This window comes from Chelon labrosus, assembly GCF_963514085.1.
Source record: "Chelon labrosus genome assembly, chromosome: 10".
In the NCBI taxonomy this organism is placed as follows: domain Eukaryota; kingdom Metazoa; phylum Chordata; class Actinopteri; order Mugiliformes; family Mugilidae; genus Chelon; species Chelon labrosus.
The window spans coordinates 8,428,818-8,448,359 of record NC_140360.1 but is presented as its reverse complement, the minus strand read 5'-3'; the positions used below and the strand labels follow the sequence as shown (position 1 = coordinate 8,448,359).

The following is a 19,542-nucleotide window of genomic DNA, read 5'->3' as shown; positions in this document are numbered from 1 at the left end:
TAGAATCCGAAACTCATGGACCATGACTTCTTTTATCTGCAAAATCACAATACCATGTCTGCTAGAACTTGAGAACTGACTCTCTCAACCAAGATAAACTTCTCCAGAGTTAGGAGAAGATGAAATGCAGCATAAATAAGAAGGCCTGACTGAGTGGATTTATTTTATGAGACTGATAGTGAGGAAACGTGACAGCAATATCCTACAACTACAATAGTACAATATCTAAACAACACTACAAAGTGGAAGATCTGAACCTGGGTCACAAAAAAAGCCCCTATCCCACAGAGCCATCACTTAGACGAACTGGAGATGAATGTGGAGGGAAATAGATTTTTTGCTGATGGCAAGAGATTGCTTTTCACGTCACTCGGTCTATTTGTCATCTAGGTCCATTTCAGTGCGAAGGTATTTCTATTTCCTCTCACCTCCGTGTAATTGTTACAGTCGAGCAATTTTCCTTTCGCGTCCTCAACCTCGGCGGTGTGGCGCCTTTTTAAGGTTTGCAGCGACAACTCTTGTACGTCTAAAAATACAGAGCGGCGACTAACGTTCTCATTCCGCAAACCTAACATGAGATTTGAATGAGAAATGGTTGCGTCAGTGACGGATTATAAATAAAGAGCAATTTGTTTTTTTAACTTCTAGAACATGTTTTATGGTTTCTTCAGTCCAGCATCTCTAAATTACTTCTGTACACGTTTTAATTACAACAAGGCAATCATAGGTTGAAATTAATACACTTCTACTGCTTCTACTGCTAATTCACTGTAAAGTGTCAGCTGTCCTAAAGCAGCTTTAGCTGGAAACCCAATCCACCTCCCACCCCAAAAGAACTGGAGCGCGTGTCGCCTGTCTTCCTCTTCCTATCACGACAATATATGCAAGGAGCACAGGCTACACAGAGTTTATGCCTTCACATACAAAATTTGTTAAAAATTTAATTAAATTTGTTTGTAACTAGTAAAGCATTAGCTGCAATGCACTGACACAGTCAGAACGTTACAGAAGGGGGAGCAGTAGCCTCTGTCTTTGCACTATGCCTTTGTGCACAGACAAGTAAGTCTTGTTGTCACAGTGAGTAATAACGCTAGCCTTTCCTGAATGTGCCTGAGGTACGTGGGGAGGTTACGTCACCAAGCTGCATGAATCTATTACCAGAGTTGGAGCATTGAGAGGGAAAAAACCCTCCTAAGAGATAGTGAGCACAGGATGATGAGAACAGCTGCCGAAGTACAAGGCTGGAATTCATAATTCAGGCCTTCAGTGCATGTTAATGTCAAAGGCGAGGAGGCAGCCATGCTAGCTCAGCAGGGCAAACGTGGAGCGATTTAAATGAAAGATGAACAGCAATTACGCGCGACATCACTCCACCATATCATTGTTTAAAATGACCTGAAAACAAGAAGGCGAGCTGCCGAGGAGGAACTGAATGTTTCCAGACAGGATTTTGAGAGAGCAGAATGTCAGCTGGATGAGGGGACGCACGAGCTCACAAGATAAAAGCATGCGCGTAAAGCCTGTTATCGTTTCGCGGGCATCAGCCAATAGAGATATTAATATATATTTGAAAGTGTGCTTATCTGCTAAATTGGCCCGCGTTGACTGTACGCTGTGCATCTGCAGACCCCATGCCACAGGAAGCACAATCACAATTTGTTTTTCAGCAGGGGAAGAAGAGCCAAGCAACAGAATACTGATCTTCGCCACATGAGCCACGACTCCGATCTCTGCAACAGATCCGCATCCCACAGAGTAGCTTGTATGCATTCTGCAGATATGAATGCTGATTTTATGCGTTTCACTCTGGCTGTATTTGCCACGTTATTAGCTCCAGAAGTGCATTCAGCTGAAAATGATGGTTCTGTGCCTGATGGCCAGAAAACAGAGATCTGCATAGCCATGAATAACAGCAGACTTCCACCAAAAGCCAAGAGGTGGTGTCAGTGTGAGATGCACAAATGACAAACCTTCACGTTACTCATTAGATGTCATCAATACGCTCCGCTGTGCAATTATCATTACTTTTTGAAACAACAAAACAATAGCTGCTTCTTAATAATCATCTGCACGTGTCACATTGAAGCAGCAGTGGCGTTTACAGATATAGCAGGAAGTGACAATGTTGCTCAGAACATCTGATTACGTGTGAACAGCAGATGCCTTGAGAGTCTAACAAGACCAAAATGGTGTTAGTGCAGTTAATGTGAGGTGAACTTTATCTTTATTATTCAGTGTTACTTACAATATTACAGTCCATGTTAAGAGGAACCAAATGAGGGAAGAGGCTGGAGCGGGCAGATGCTCAGACTAGACGGTTTCAACATAGTGTTACCCCAAATAGCTGCAACCAGCAGATGTGTTGGCAGCAGAGAGAGAGAGAGGGAGCATCCCACTCAGAAACCGAGGTAAACAGGCTGACAGGTGACACAAATCTGAACATGTCCTCGTCCTATAAGAAGAATCTGCTCAGAAAAGCAGCGAGAGTCTATATTTCTAGGAAAAACTGGTTGGTCGGTGTTAATTACAGTCCACAGGACACACTGCTGTTATCATGGCAACCACTTCTTCGGTAGAAAGTACTTCCAACAGTAACGGTCTGAGCACCACAAACAAAATCCCGTTGTTGTGGGATGAAAGCAGAAATCTAGAAGCAGACGAGTGAGAGCCACTGGAACTAGAGGTTACGTTATCTAAAACGTGACAAACCTGAAAGACATTTCACTCTACGTTTGTAATTAGGATGAAATGATCTCCTTTGAAAGCGGAAATACCTAAATTAGGAGCCTTGACCACAACTTCAGATCCATCAACATCCAACAACTCACCTTTCTGCAACAGATAACTCCATGTTATTCATTAGGGGTCCATGCAAACGAAGTTGCAGGATCCCTATTGATTTTCTTGCGATTTTTATTCTTCTTCTTATTATTATAATAATGATTTCTCTTTTTCTGCCTCTGCGTAGCTAAAGCGTCTGCCCAGGACAAACTGCAAGGCCGAAAGGCATCAAACCTGGTAACTTGGTAGAAGTCCTTGCATGTCACTTTGCCAAGGTGTCAATACACATGCCTGCAGCTAGGTGGCGCTATAATAAGCCAATGTACGTTTTGCCTCATATCTCGAGAACCGTGTGCCCTAGAAACAAAATTCTTTCTCCCTCTGATTCCCTAGATAGCCCTGGTTCTAGTGGACTAGGCCATGCCCATTTCCGCCATTTTGAAAAAATTGCACCTCAAAGCAAAATCAACTCCTCCTAGCCTGTTCATCCAATTCTCACCAAACTTGGCATGTATCATTTATGGACAAAGATAATGAAAAGTTCTCAAAAGCACTTTAGCAGGGTTATTGATTACAAAGTTAATGGCTACTTAATTTTTACGGCGTGCAACAGTATAACTCAAAAGCTAATATTTTGTGAAGTATATACCCAAACTTAATCAAACTTCAGATCATTGATAGTAATATGATTCTGTACAAGCACCCCTACTTTTGTGACCCTTGGTCTCTAGGGGGCGCTACAAAGGCAACATTGCAATATCTTAAAAACTGCAATAGCTAACTTCATGAAATTTGGCATACACATTCTGTAACATATTGTGCAGACGCCCATCAAGTTACATCTACAGGGGGCGCTACAGGTGACACAGAAACATTTCATATGACTTTAAGGCCTATAACTTTTGAAGTATTCACCCAATCCTTATGAAACCTAGCAACCAACATTATAATATGCTTGCCTACAATCATGCCAAGTTTCGTGACATTCGGGTTGTAGGGGGCGCTACAACGGTCTATAGGGGGCGCTACTGGTGACTTACGCTTCTGCGTCCCACTCGGGGACGACTTCACCACGGCATGGACCCCTTTATGATCACTTGCGATCATCTAGTTTTATTTTATTTTTACTTGTGGTTCCCAAGAGTGTTTTTTTTATGTGAAACTAAGGAACTGTGACCAAGCAATTTCCCTTGTGGACAATTAAAGTCAAACTAAGTCTAAGATGTCTTACCTGTAGTTTACAGGCCAGCGTACCATCCACATGCGGTGATAGGACAGCGAGGTGACAGAGAAGCAGGTGACCAGTGTGAGAGTATAGAAGGTGGAGACAAACACCTTGCAGAGACCCTCATTCCACTCGTAGTTGGAGTGCTGGCGCCTCAGCGTTATGACACAGTACATTGTGATGGGGATGGCCATGTTGAGGATGTGCGTTCCCGCCAGGGTGCAGATGAGGAACTCCAGCGGCTTCCACTTTTTCTGTTTGGCGCTGACGCTAAGGATGCTCCAAGTGTTGGCCAGGATGGACACGCCCGAGCAGACCAGCCAAGCCAGCGTGTTGGCGTTGATGACATCATCGTTCATGGTGGTTACCTCATCCACCATGTTGTAGTGGGGCAGGACGGAGCCTGGGGGGCCGCAGGGAACTGTTGGCAAGAGCAGGAACACTCGAGGAGAAGGAGGAAGTGGTGATGGGCAGGAGGGGGTGCAGGGCGTCAAGCGAGGCAGGCATCCTATCTGGGTGGGCGTGCACTCTCCATGGGTCGGGCACAGTGGAGATCGGAACTCATGGATGTGATGCAACACAGCGGGATGCGAGAGCGGGAGGACGGCAGCAGCGAGGCCAGTTCCCTTTACAGGCCTGAAGACGGAGAGGAGGAGAAAGAAAAGAGGCACAGCGGTAAGATGATGACGACATAAAGAAAATTATATTAGTCAGTCCAGTTCAAAATAATCCCTCGCCACACTTAATCCCTCATCAAGGAATTAACAGGGTTATGTTAATTACATAACGGCTTAACTGTTACTGTTAATACTGAAAGTCATACGTTGCAGGGAACAATATTCAGTCAGCAGGGATTATTTAAAAAAAAAAAACGCTGCAGGTCAAATCACAGAATAGCATAAAGCTACAGCAGAAGAGCACGCAAGCATGTGTAAAGGTCGCAGTTATTCAGGAAGGTATAAACTCTGAATGCAGACATGATGGCCACACGCACACATACGACAGCAGTAAATCATATAAATCTAATTCCTATAAGAAAAAGTAAGACAAGAAAGGAAAAAAATAATCAACAATTAATTCAACAATACTCACAATTAGTCAAGTTATCAAACGACAATGCTATTTAAAATGATCTTTTTTTGTTGATGCTGTCAGAGAGGTGTCGATCCAGCTCTCGCGAAGTGTCGGCACAACCAGCTATCAAACAAACAAACTGTTTGATCCATTTATTTTATTTTTTATCTTTTATTTTTTTTTTTAATCGGGTCATTTCTCAGCATAACAGAGCTCCAGCAAGATAATTATCAGGAGAGGATAACTCCGGTTCCCCCACTGTGCAGTGAAAAATGCTTGGCACAGCTGGAGCGTGTTGTCACATCTATTTCCTGTTACTTTTGGCTTGTCCAAACACTGATGTGCTGTAGGCAAGAGCCCTGAGAGGGGACACTGGAAATGACAAGAACCACGTCATCGTCAGCCCGGCTCTCTCTCTTGCACTGATCTAATCGTCCTCTTTCCCTCTCGCCTACAACGGCATCCTAAATCTGTTAGCCGGCTACGTCGGTCCGGCTAACGCAAGAAATTATAAGGGAGTGTCTAACAGTAGGCACACCTCAGGACCTGGGTTACCATATGAAACAGGAGATGGTCCTGTAGACGTTTCATAAAGTATTCTGCAGGAATATCTGATCAAGAAGCAGCGCAATCGCGTGAATGCAATTAACTGATAAGGAAACACCTAAAGTGCAAATGTAACCCTGGTGGTATGACAGAAAGTACGAGACTACATCAACACACCTAGCGCTAAAAACAATTCAAACAGTGTGTTGGAAAGTGAAGAATAACAAAATGAATCAAGGACAAACCACAATCTGTACTGACAATTATTTAGTGCATATTCCTCCGTTCTCCTAACTACCACGGCACGAGGCAAAACAGAAGGTAAACAGCCAGTGAGTATCCATCATATTTATCTCAAGTTACATTCAAACTGTTATTATGTCTGCCACCTAAAATAGCTCCGATCTAACAACACAAGCAACACATTGTGTCCATGTGACTTTTGTTTACAAGTGCCTCGGTTGTAATATCACAGGGTGAATCCTGGCAGAGCAAAACTGGAAAAAGGATAACGCAACAACATTTCAGGCGATGGCCCGATGGCCCAAGTGGTTAGAGTGCACAGCACGTGGCTAAAAAATGCCCTTTACCAGCTGACTCGGCCGCTTGACTCCCGGCCGGCCGGCTGCACCTTTGCTGCATGTCGCTCCCTTGCTCTTTGTTCGTGCACTTTGTTTCCGTCATTACTCTAAAATGCCAAAAAAAAGATCTTTAACTAAGATTTCACTCAGGATACAATCATGGAAAACACACTGTTCATACTCTCAGAAAATCAGGTTGGAATATAAAAAGATGCATTTGATCCAGGAATCCCTACGCGGTCGGGGTGGACTGAGCCACAGAAACCACAGCTGAGTGAAATACAATCCACTGCAGGCTTCCGACTGACTCCACAAGGAAAATACACTCAATCAGTTTTGTTTCTAGAAGCAACAGATACCTGAAAGGCAACAGACTCACAAAGAGTATACACGAGTCAGCTTGTGCCATCTGCCAATGACGCAGCAGAACAACTGAGAGATTTACATTTGAAGGCAGTGAGAACTCAACTAGCAAACTCTTTTGCAGCCCTAAAGTATTTCAGTTTGTTTCAGTAGTTCCGTTTTTTGGGAGTAAATCACAGCCTCCCTCACAGCCTGTGGTATGATTTGATAAAACATACTGCATCTCTAAATCTCTAAATCCCTCATGGTGGCTACCTCCGCTATTGCAGCAACTGACTTTTCCCTATTGATTCACTTAAACTTCCTCTAGATCTTCCTCGTAGACATTGTGTCGCCTTGACCCGTCCCTTTAAATGTGTGTGTGTCAGCTCTCCAGGAAACTCCAGGAATCTGCCACCGTGCATGCTCACTCACTGAGATACTTGGTACACTTAGAGATGATGCTATTAATGACATGAAAAGGTCAAAGTCGGCGCAAAAGTCAGTCAGAGTTCAGTTTTAGTAGAATCATAAGGGGCAACAAAACATAATAATTATTCTCGGTTCACCCTATCCATGACGTGAATTAGCATGTCGCCGGTTCTGGCTGTGAGCACCGAATGAAGTTCCATCAAATCTCGCCCATGTCTGCAAGAAGACCATATTTTAGGGCAAAAATCACCAAAATCTTTAAGCAGATTTGAACAGATCTGACTTGTGAGTTGCAGATTGTCTCATTCATTTAGAGAAGGGAGTTTCTTTCCACGGATGGACGGGCACCAAGTGGAATAAGAACTACTCCAGCCAGCAGTTAAGTTGTATATAAATGAAACTGGGGGGCAGTTATTTAGCTGAAAAGAAATCTCGTATCTCTAGTGGACGTGGTTAATGAATCATTTATTTGGAAGCTGCAGGAATATCTGCTCGATAAGCATGCATCCCATCCCAGCTCTTTAAGTCATCTGCATCCCTCAGCTTCTTTGACTGGAGATGATTAATGACAGGAACTAGGAACTATGCACCAAGATAAATTTAAGCAATGAGATACATCCTTTCTGTTCTGTTTAATTCATTTGGTTCTAACAGTTTTGGACACATCTGTGAAGTACAAACTGAATGCCCTGCTTCCTCAGATCCTAAATGTTCTACAGTTTAACGCAAACATTTGCTTTCTGTCTTTTGTAGACACTTTCTTCCCGCGTGTTTGAGTCACCACGAACAGAAAAATGAAACACCTGGTATTCCGGGAGACTGCGGCCCCTGAGAAATGAAGACGATGACTAGTCAACTAACAATGCGCTCCATAATGAAGATTGTGTTACAACGTAGGTACCAATATTCCAAAACAATTCCTTTTTCTTTCTATCCAGCTGCGCTTGTAATTAACCAGTGTAGGAAGAGGGCAGCAGAAAATGAACTCCAAGCTCTTCTGCTCGGGTGACTCACGAGGCTCAAGAGAGACAACGGCAGCTTTCAATTAAATGCAAGAAATTGTGGTAAAGTCTAACAGGGTTATTCCGGGATGTTTATCAGCAAGTGTAGCTTTCTAACCTTTGGGAACAGCTGAAGATACTGTGACGATGTAACACAAGGTTGCATTTGCATGTGCATTTTTCTCATTTTCATCCATTTAGCATTTGTGCAGCATTGAGCAAATTAACCTTTACTGCCAGGTTACACACTGGCAGTAAAGGTCTGTTAGGTATATGTGGTGAAAGATTTCAATAATGCCAACATTGATGAAGAGCATGAGGATGAGTTACAGTCTCTACTTCCTTACCAGTTCTTTATTTTCTAAAAAACAATTATAGATGGTCTTGCCAAAAGCACACAACAAGGTCAAAAAAGGACGGCAAATCAATTAAAAGGCAACTAACCATTGTGTTCATGCTCTACTACCTTCAAAATAATTTTCACTGTGCATACTCAAAGATGAGGAAATTAACACACAATCAAAACTCCAATACACTCCAGAAAACTGAATTTTATGGCATTAATTCCACATTTTAAATGTTCACCAATGTTCCCTGATTGCGTGCAGGCTGCAGGCTGCTCATGAATCCGCTATCCTGCTAAATGAATACTTACTTATTCCAGTATCACCTTATTCCAGTATCAGCATTGAAAAACTGACATTGGACATTATAAACTGCAGAATGGTGCAGAATGGCACCTAGACTCCTAGACTGGTGTTGCCAGACTCAGTTCTCATAAGAGTGGCCCAGCAGATCTTTGCCAGGGCATGATCGAGCGACGGAGCGACTCCAGTCCAATGTTCCACGTCACAAATATTTTGTACGAGCGGAACATTTAGGCTGGTTTCCAGACCATGTAATTCTGATTTATCTTTATCCGTCTTTCATATCTCTGATTGTAAATCCTCTGAATTTCCAAAGATATAAATAGAGTATCTATCCACGCATCCATCCATCTATTAGCTGGTACTATTAGCAACAACTACTCTTTTTGGTGGACATACACTAAGGATTTTTATCTTCTGCTTAACAGTGCCAATTTTTATTTTTTTTGCACAAAAAAGTGGTCAGAAGTACTATATGAGAAGTGACAGAGAAAGTGGGTGATAATTCTCTTGAACTTGGCGACCCAATATCTTTGACAATTACATGCTGTGTACTTCTATCTTATTTTAGTTTCTCCCACCCTGGTTAAGCAGGTTTATTAAGCGAACACTCAGCAGCAACTCTGCAATTCATTACTAGCCCTGGGAAGAATATGCACATGTGCTCTGTTGTTTAATCATTTCTTGTTTTTAAATGTGGATACATGTAAAATGCAAAGTCTGGGTGGAAATCGGGTTAACCAACCTCCTATGTATTTTTGGAACACTACAAACAGAAAACTATACATGATGCTAGAAATTAGTTGCTTTGAAGAAGTAATATTTGCTATAATAGTAGTTAAAGTAGTACTAGGAGAAGTAGAGGTTTAGAGGTTGTCGTTGGATTATTAGTGGTATAACAGGAATAGCAGGGGTAGTAGTTGTAGCACTGGTTTTATTTAAACACTTGACTGACGGGCTTCCTAACCACAGTGGAGCTAACAGCTCGATCACCCACAATCCCCTGGGCCTCCGAGCCAAATCTGTCCTCTACACAGGGGAAATCAACACTGACAATTACACACACACATACACACGCAGAAACACACACACACACACACACAGAGAGCCTTGCTCTCTCTGACATCAAGATACTGCATGTTAAATGAGTGGCACAGATTCACTGTGGCACTGATACGAGGAAGATAAGACGACAGAAATATGTCACGCATTTTAATAATAACTCATTTCACACTTTGCCAACATGAACTGTGGCAAACATTAAGGACCACTTCACAAGTGCGCAACAGGTGAATTATTGAAATTTTGAGCTGATGAAAATTGCCATCACACAACGACCGTTTCTTCACTTACGGTGATTAAACTGCACACCACACAGAGATAAACACTTTGTCCCAAATAACCACACCACAATTATTGACTTAACCACACGACCATTATCAACTTAATCAACTTAGCGTCTATTCTAATTCGGCAAATATGCGACAAAGGAAACTACTCCCTCCTTTCTGATATTGTGCACCAATGATGTTTTAATTTGCATTATAATGAAACAAACTTGTCCAATAAACTTCTGATGAAATAGGTCTGGTAATAAAAAGTTAAATAAACAAACCTGTTTGAAAGAATAATGGTTTATAGGGTTGTGGTTATCTTAGAAATATCAGCAACAAGTACAAGACTTCATCAAATTTATATCTTCATTAAGCTTTTAATAAAATATTAGAGAGCAACAAACTGGCTTTTTAAGTTTGCATGTAGCTAAATGGTGCTTTCTACCCTATTGTTCATGATGTGTGTTTGCAGTGCAGACTACAAAGCTACAAAGATTTTTTCTTTCTCAGCACGACAAAAGTCATTAAAAGCCGCAATGTATCTGTCAACGCAACATAAAGACAGACGGAAAACACTTACAGGAACATCAGCAGCGTTGAGGAGGCCTTGTGAAAACTGCTGCGTAGGGAACTGTGCTGTGTAGCGAAATCGTGCTTCTCCTGGATGACTGACTTATCACTTTGCACATTAGTCTTTTTTTTTTTTTTTTTTTTATCGAAGAAAGAGACAAAACACAATTTCCTCCTTCATCTCCAACTATTATCGGACGAGACACAGAAGAAGAGACAAGTGTGCCCGGACACATTTTGGCATAAAGGGTAAAGCTGGATTTCTGTGTTAAAACAAAGGCCAAAATGGACGACAGCGAGCCTGAATGAGATCAGAGCAGTAGCTACGTAGAAACCCGCGTCAAGGAAAATGATGATTTCCGAGGCTCTTTCCAACCGCGTACGTCAGCACAATGTTGGTCAGTGTGCTGGGTGCAGAGCGCAGCACTGACACACATCTCTAAGCCACGCGTCGGCAGGCACTGGAGTAAAACACAGAGTGGACCGCTTTTATGAGCTCCCTGCTGACAGGTGTGATGCATGGGGTTTTATGCCCGACCAGCCACTTCATCCCTGGAGCAGTCGGGGAGGAAAATGCTTGGCCGTGGGAGGTAGTAGTGGTGCCGTCCCCAGGGCACAGGCTCCGTATTTAACACTACATCTCTGATGCTCACACATGACACATGCATTAGTTTTCAAATTCAGCAGGTATGCTTTTATTTGCAGCACCCTGCTTTAGCTTTACAGTTACAAGCGCTCTCGGTGCAGTACTCTACAGCTCTTGTAGAGAGAATGTCAGGGCCAGACATACAATTCTCCACCCCACTTAAAAGCAAAAAAAACATCTAAGCTCACTGCGCTGCTGTCTGATTTATAGTTATTTAAATCATATCTCTTGTCTGTAAACATCCTGTTATTTCTCTCTGGCTGGGGTCAGTTCCCCTTATTTAGTTATGTTGACCGATCTTTCATATTAGTGTTCATGTTCCTAATCCTGGACATTTGTGCTCTGCCGCTAAAAGGGAACCTAATACAATATAAATGAATAAAACCTGAGCCATGGATTATAACAGGCAATGTTTTGTCCGTGGTTAGATCATATCTGTGTCACTCTCATCTCATGTCAAAATGTTCATTGTGTGATCCTCATGGATGCCCATCATGACCAGCTGTAGCCTCATGTATACACCGATCAGACATAACATTATGACCACCTTCCTAGTATTGTGTAGGTCTCCCTTGTGCCTCCTAAACAGTTGTGACTCATCAGAGAATGGACATGGGCCTTCTGAGGGTGTCCTGTGGTGTCTGGGTGCCATGGGTTGAGGGGAGTGTCATTGCTATGGGGTGGGGGTGCCTGGTCTGGTCTAGATGGGTGCTACATGTCTAAGTAACATCCACGTCCAAAAGTTTTCCACCAGAACATTGTATTGTCACACGATGGTCAATGTTATTTACTTCTCCTGCCAGTGGTTTTAATGTTGTGGCTTATCTGTGTATTTCTACTGAACTGCTTTTTTTTTTTCACTTGGAGGTTTGACCTTTACTGTTCAGAACAACGTTACAGCAGAATTTGATTTCAGATAAGTAATTTTATTGGGATGGGAATTGATGAAAATATATTGAAACAAATGCTGTTATGGATTCTGCTTAACGATCCCATCCTTAATCATTTTCCCTTACTGCTTTCTGATGTGTGTGTGGAAAGAAGGTTGGCTTGTGCAGCTTTTCAGTGTCAAAAAAAACAAAAAAAAAAAAAACAGTGTTTCCGTGCATATTGCCAGCGTTTCCAACCTTACTCGGAATTCTCATTGTACAAACATCACAGCTAGTACTGCTGTATTTATGGGTGAAATGAGGCCAAACTTTGGACTATGTACAATTGCGAGTTTGCTGTGATTGCCTTGGAATACAAAACTGCCAATGAAACATGCCAGCAATGACAGAGTGAATTGAGAAAGATCAGACAAGAACCAATTCTCAACTCCCACCCTCACAACTTAGCATGACGTGGAAACTTTAAACTGCCCAAGCAGCCGAACCTCTGAAACTTGCCACTGTGGTGTTTCCCATTTTCCGATCCAAGATCACCCCGACATGGAATTAACATATTCAATTTGAGTTAGAATAATCCAGAGTCTTGTATTTGCAACATCAATCCAGGAAAAATTATTTACCAGAAGTTCTTCCTGGTTTTGATGGAGCCGTTAATACATGAGGATCAGACTCCTGCTGAGAGAGCAGATGATCTGGAGACGCCACAACTTTCTCGGTTTTGGTCTGGGTTGTGTTGCATACAACATGGATTCACATGACAAGAAACAGCCTGAACAAGTAAGACCTGACTGTGAAGTATCATAAGATGGGAGAGATCACAAAGGTACCAGCAGGCATCCACCAAAGATCTACAACAGCAGCTAAGAGATAAAGGAAGAACCATACTACCAAAAACACAAGGTGCACACTATTTAAATAGCCTACAACTGAAAAACAGATGGCAAGCTCTTCTGACTTGGCACAAGGATTATCTGTGGAAACTGTTGTGTCATTGATGGCTCAGACAGCGTGAAGGACGCTGCGTGAGGCCAGTGACTACGGAGGATGTCCGAGAAGAAAACCAGTGATCACAACACGACTAATTTTAATTTGCCAAAGAACAGGAATTCAATGGAGTCTAGCGTGTGGACGTGGCCAGGACTACCACAGTGACGGCACCAACGGGAGAAACATGAAGGTGGGAGCGCCGAGATGGGGGCGGCATGAGTGAAAGACGTGTAGGGGAATGGATGCACTATAATTGCAAGTTTGCATAACCGAGCCAGGATCCCGGTCTCAGGAAGTTTGTCATTACAGAGAGTTTCCAATGTGACAGTGATCCCTAATACAGCGCAGCAACCACACATGAGTTATTGAGGAGGAGGAAAGTGAAAACTATGACTACATGTAATACAAAGCTAAAACAAAGCAAGACAGTTTTCTTTGTTTGGGATTTGTTTTGGAAATACTGAGACCTGCATGACTGAGAGCCTACATAACAGACACTGAATACCCTACAACTGTATTAATGTCCTCCAGTGGTTCTTGGTTGGAGACGTCCCAGGTAGGTCACTCGAAAGTTCATTTAAAAAAAGCCAGAAAAAAACAAAAGAATGAAAAGATCCGGGAATGTGCACACGCCAACGAAAGGCTACGTGATAAAAAGACACCGACTGCTTACTTTGCCAGTGTCGATGGACTACAGAGGCATGAAGTGATTTCTAACAGTCCACCTAACTGACATACCCTTCCTGACAATATTGAAACATGGATCACAAAACTGTTGCTAACAACAACGCTAACTCTGATGTTTTCCCATTTTCAGAGCCAGACCTTCGTGCCAAGAAGGGACTTGAAGGTGGTCGTCAGGGCTCAGAGGAATGCACACGCAGTGGGCTGTTTATAAGAAGCAACAAGGTTGATGGGAAGTCCAACTGAATTGGAGAAGTCAGGTGGAAGATGGTTCACAGGGTTGAATGTATCAGTGAAATGTGAGTTATATTGCGTTGATGCCACTGACATCAACGCAATACGGGTGGGAGGGGGTAAAATACACTGCCTGTCCAAAACAAAGTCGCCACCTGGATTTAACTAAGCAAACAGGTATGAGCCTCCTTTTGGGCGATTATCTTTCAGCTGGCAACAAGGTATTTAACAAATCGAAGAAAAACAACAGTAGAACTCAGGGCTATGTTTAATAGTGAAAGTAAGAGCATTTCCAAACATACAAGGCAAGGGAACTCAAGGGATTTGGACTGAACAGCTGTGCAGCCTTAAGAAAACCACTAATCAGTGAGGCTAAGATTGGACTCAGTGGAAGAAGGTCATGTGGTCTGATGAGTCCAGATTTACCCTGTTCCAGAGTGATGGGGGCATCAGGGTAAGAAGAGAGGCAGATGAAGTGATGCACCCATCATGCCTGGTGTCTACTGTACAAGCCTGTGAGGGCAGTGCTATGATCTGGGGTTGCTGCAGTTGCTCAGGTCTAGGTTCAGCAACATTATGTGTCCAAAGAATGAGGTCAGCTGACTACCTGAATATACTGAATGACCAGGTTATTCCATCAATGGATTTTTTCTTCCCTGATGTTCACGGGCATATTCCAAGATGACAATGCCAGGATTCATGGGGCTCAAATTGTGAAAGAGTGGTTCAGGGAGCATGAGACATCATTTTCACACATGGATTGGCCACCACAGAGTCCAGACCTTAACCCCATTGAGAATCTTTGGGATGTGCTGGAGAAGGCTTTGTTCAGTGGTCAGACTCTCCCATCATCAAAACAAGATCTTGGTGGAAAATTAATGCAACACTGGATGGAAATAAATCTGGTGACATTGCAGAAGCTTATCGGAACAATGCCACAGTGAGTGTATGCTGCAATGAAAGCTAAAGGCGGTCCAATGAAATATTAGAGTATGTGACCTTTTTTTTTTGGTGTTGACTTTTTTTTCTCATCTGCAAATGGGTTCCACTCATGAAAATATTATGTTTTTGCACAGTCTCCTGCAGTTTACATGTTGCATGCCATCACCCACACACTGCAGGTGAAGAGTTCTCCTTTACTCCATGAAAGATTAGGCTGGCTCTCCGAGTCCGGTACATTATCAATCTTACTAATCTCCACTGAGGGCTCATTATCTAGTTATCAGTGCGAGTCCTGGAGAGATGACAAATCATCAGCAGGACCGACTTAAACCCACTGTCCCGCATAAGATACTTCCATACAGGTGATCGACCTCTGTAGGAGGCAATGTTTGTAATCTCTCGGGACATATTGGTTTACATTTTTAAGACGTCTTTTTATGCGGTCCGGCTTCCTGCTGCTCTCTGCACAGTGAATAAAGTCAAAGGAAGGAGAAAAAATTAAAATTAAAAATGAATAAAGCAAAAAATATTGTCTTTCATCCCTATGGCAGTTCGTCCTTCCCAGTCCTGACCGGCTGTGAGTTAATACCAGAAGCCCCTATGGTATCTACTGTATGACCTCATTACTTCTTATTTTATTGTATGGTATGTGGCTCCATTCAAAATTCCTTGCTCATGCCCTCTCTCTATCCTCTCTCTGTGTGTTCACACTGGGCTATAAACTCAAAGGAGGAAGGAAAGTTAGAAACTTTCAAACAAGCACACGTCCTCTCACTTCTAGACCAACACTCCCGGTTGCTTTCATTTACATGACATCCAGAGAGCTTTGTGTGTCACGCCCTTATCATCGCTATATGGGATAAGCTATTGGTAAACTGCTATAACATTAGGCACTCTGCTTCACTGCACTGTAACCGGACTGAATCTCTTATTGTGTACGTTGCATAGCAACTGCATCAGTCTTGCAGGAAACATTCAGCAGGAAAAAAAAAAAAACTCAGGATCACAGAAACTGCATGATTCCCTTATCTATGTATTTTTAAAAATGTTATTGCTCTAGTAACACACCTTCATTGCAGTATTACACACATTTTTAAACTCTAGGGCTGAAAAGGAAGCCAAAGCGCAAGAGGCACAAACTGCAGTTCCTCAAATATCCACTTGAGGCTGATGTTAAAATGTTCAACTTTACATGAATGGTAACACTCCATTGGAATTTCATTATGTGCCGTGTTATAAATAACTCCATACACAGTTGGACAGTACTACAACCAATCAGAGCCATTTTATTGTAAACTATTTCAACTCCATGGAGCTCAGGTGACGTGTACGACTACATCGCTGTTAGCTCGCCCAAATCGTTGAATCGGCCCAGCAGATCTTTCCCAGAGAATAATCAATCCCCAATTGGGGCAAACCGGTCAATGGCACGCAGAATTTCTCTGCATTTACTGGAATTTTCCACAGTCAGTTGGTTTACATTTGTGAGACCATCATTAGCTTGTAATAACTCCCTGACTCACAATCACAATTCCCTAAATAATACTCCAGTACTCTATGAATCATCATCATGTAAGGTCTTTGCTGACAAGTGCTGCATATCGAGTGCAGCACTTTGTATCCTGGGACAGTCCCGGCATAAATTTCTCCAAGATAAATGGACAAGGAAGCAATTAAGCGGAACGCAATCAATTTAAATTAATATTTGATGCAGTTTGTGAAGCTGGTTGGGTCAACGTCATTTGCGTTCCAGAATAAATTGATCATTTTGCTCGCTTGTGTAAACATTTTTAAGTAAATGGCCTGTAAATTGCCTGTGTCTAGTCTTTCAAACTTTCAAACCTTGGTGAATTGGTTAAAAACACCAGAGTAGGGGATTAAAGCTACTGGAATCCTTTATACCTTCAGCCTTGGTTTAGAGACTTCAGCGGAGCCGGGGCTTGAGTGTGGTTAGAGAACGGGGGCTGCCAACTCCTCCTGCCACCCTGCTGAGCATTAGTGAAACGCTGTGATTAAATGGAAAGGGCTTGCACTCACAACATGTTATTGTTGTTGTTTCAGTCCTCGAGTACGTGCACTTTCATATTTGTCTTTTGTCATCGGCTGCGAGTGGGCACTCTACGATGAAGCGCGCCCGGATAGTTGCTCTATTGAAAGATCATCTTACAGTATATGAAATCTTGTCACCTCGCATAAATAAAGAGCACCGCGCTCCTTAGAAGAATGCTCATTCACACTTGAACAACATAACGGCTAATGCACACTAAACTTTGGTCTTGTGTTACTCTAAATAGCCAGGGAAAGTCTGCCAGCGCCAGTCATCAGAAAAATGAAAGCCCTAGGGGTGCTGCGTGACCTCGACCTTTGAGCTTCCCTTCAAGAGAGGTAAGCTTAGACAATTTCTCCATAGAATCAATACCTTCCTGCTGTAGTCTCTGCATCAAATCAGGATGAATCCTAAGCAACCTCCCTGGTCAATGTGCCGCTATATGAATACCGAATTGAGTACATGGACGAGGTGTGATTAGAAGATAACGTCAAAGTTTCAGAACTGCCGTAAAATATCGAGATACTCAAATAATACAAAGTCAACAGTCTGGTCCATTCACATGTTCCTCATATGGCCTCATTTCCTACTTAAATCAAATTCGTACCCTTGTGGTTTTACATCAGAATGTGGAAACAACATGGACTCTACAAACAAGATGTCTGGTATGTGTCTCGCTCTGAGCGTTTAAACAACATCGTGGTATCTGTTTCCAGTGTTTGTGTGACAACGGAGAGGGAAGGAAACAAACCGACGGAGCCACGATTAATTCCAAACATTTTCATGACGATCATAAATTGCCTGTATGCTCTAAAGCAAGAGATGCATCCATATGCAGCTTCTCAAGTGACAAAACTAAACTGGAACATTTACCCAGTTTGGGTCTGGGACACTACGTCCGCCATTTTTCCGCACGTAGGACGTCAACAACTCGGCAAGTCCTGTACCAAAACTATTGCCAACTTTACGTGTTTTCCCATCCAGGAACTAATTTATTCAATTATTCCGACATTACATGAAAAAACAATAACCCATTTGGCTGCACCTTTGCTGCACGTCATTAGCCTCGTTTCCACATTTCCCGTCAATATCCAAGATAGTGTAACAACAAGGTAGCAGCCATAACCATAAATAGAACTGGCTTTTGCAGTGCTGCTAAACTGAGTGTGTTGGGTTCTTCTCTGCCTAACAAGACAAGCTTAAGTGTATTTTCTTCCACAGTTAAAATCTAAAACATACATTGCAACTGATCAGAGAAACTCCCAAACAGATAGATAATCTGTTAAAGAGCCAAGCAAGTTCAGACTACTTCTCAGTTTGTTGCTTTCATGAAAATGCATTAACAAACTACTATTTAATATTAAATACTGTGCTCAGGGAACAGAAAAAAATGCAAGCTTCCAGCACTAATGTGTCATCCACCGTGACTTCCAAAAAGTCCCCTCTCTGCACTTGATTTTCCAGCAACACAAAGCAGCAATAAATACCTAACATTACCAGTCATGATGGTGCAATCAGCCTCAAGAGGAGGGCTAAACACGAATTTAATAATCAGGTCAAAGGTACGAGAGATTACAAGCCAGACTCCAGCATGCTGTTGGAGCTTCCTGGAGAGCTTGTGAGTGCTCGTCCTAGCCGAGTGTCCGGCTTGTAACAGACTAAGCGGCTGAATTTTCCATCACAAACCCAACCCTTGAGCCTTTCCTCCTTTTCTCCCTGTTTATGTTAAGCTACCTCCAGCTACGACTGTGCGGCCCGGATAACTGGAAACCATATGGCAGAAGGGTTTGTCTTGTAAACAGGCTTGCAGTTTAAGTGACTCAGGTCATAGATCAGCGCCATACAGTAGATCACAACTAGCAGGAGGCATCCGGAGAGGAACGTAAATCCTCTCATTGTCATCACCAACACATGCCGTCCAAAGGAAGACGGTCATTGTGACGTGGGTGAAAAAAAAAAAAAAACAACAACAACAACAGTGTGAACGCAGGCTAACGCGGTCACAAAATGACAGAGGCAAACGTGTGACAAACAAAATGTCACACATGCCCTGCAAAACACTGAGATCTGTTGTGAGGCTTTGTGGTGTAGCAACAACTGTCACGCTGAGACTTCCAGCAGTTTGTCCGAGCGGTGAAAGTGATCGCCGGCTTGCATGGCCACTTTCGCACTTGTGACTACGTGAAATCCTTTCCCTCCTCTGTTTCTTCACTGACGGGAACCGTGTTAAACAAAAAAAATGGCACTCAAAAGTGTAGATCAACTGCTCATTATGAAAACTGTGCACAAAACAGTGCAAAATATCACAGAGTTAAATGTCTAATCAGTATTATTTGTGTCTAATTATGCCACCATGCATTACTACACGTCCACAGTAACATATAAACCAAACTTGTGACTTGAATACAGTCGAGAACCTCACCGGTATTCATTTTTATGCCTCAGTCTTGTATTGAAATTAGTAAATGGCACATTTTTGGAGTTGGAATAAACAAGTAGGACTCCTATATCTTGACATGTACATATAACAACACGAGACAGGAAGGCACAAAGTGGCACGGATCAAACCGAAAGAGGAG

General features: G+C 42.6%; 1 protein-coding gene across 1 annotated transcript in view; it reads right to left on the bottom strand.

Moving 5' to 3' along the window:
* gpr153 (G protein-coupled receptor 153) overlaps nt 1-19,542 on the bottom strand; it is a 36,553-nt gene that overhangs the window by 16,406 nt on the left and 605 nt on the right. The window contains exon 2 of the mRNA XM_084553248.1: nt 4,013-4,642. Within this exon, the coding sequence (XP_084409374.1) occupies nt 4,013-4,386 (374 nt within the window). The 5' untranslated portion in view covers nt 4,387-4,642. The remainder of the gene's footprint in view (nt 1-4,012; nt 4,643-19,542) is intronic.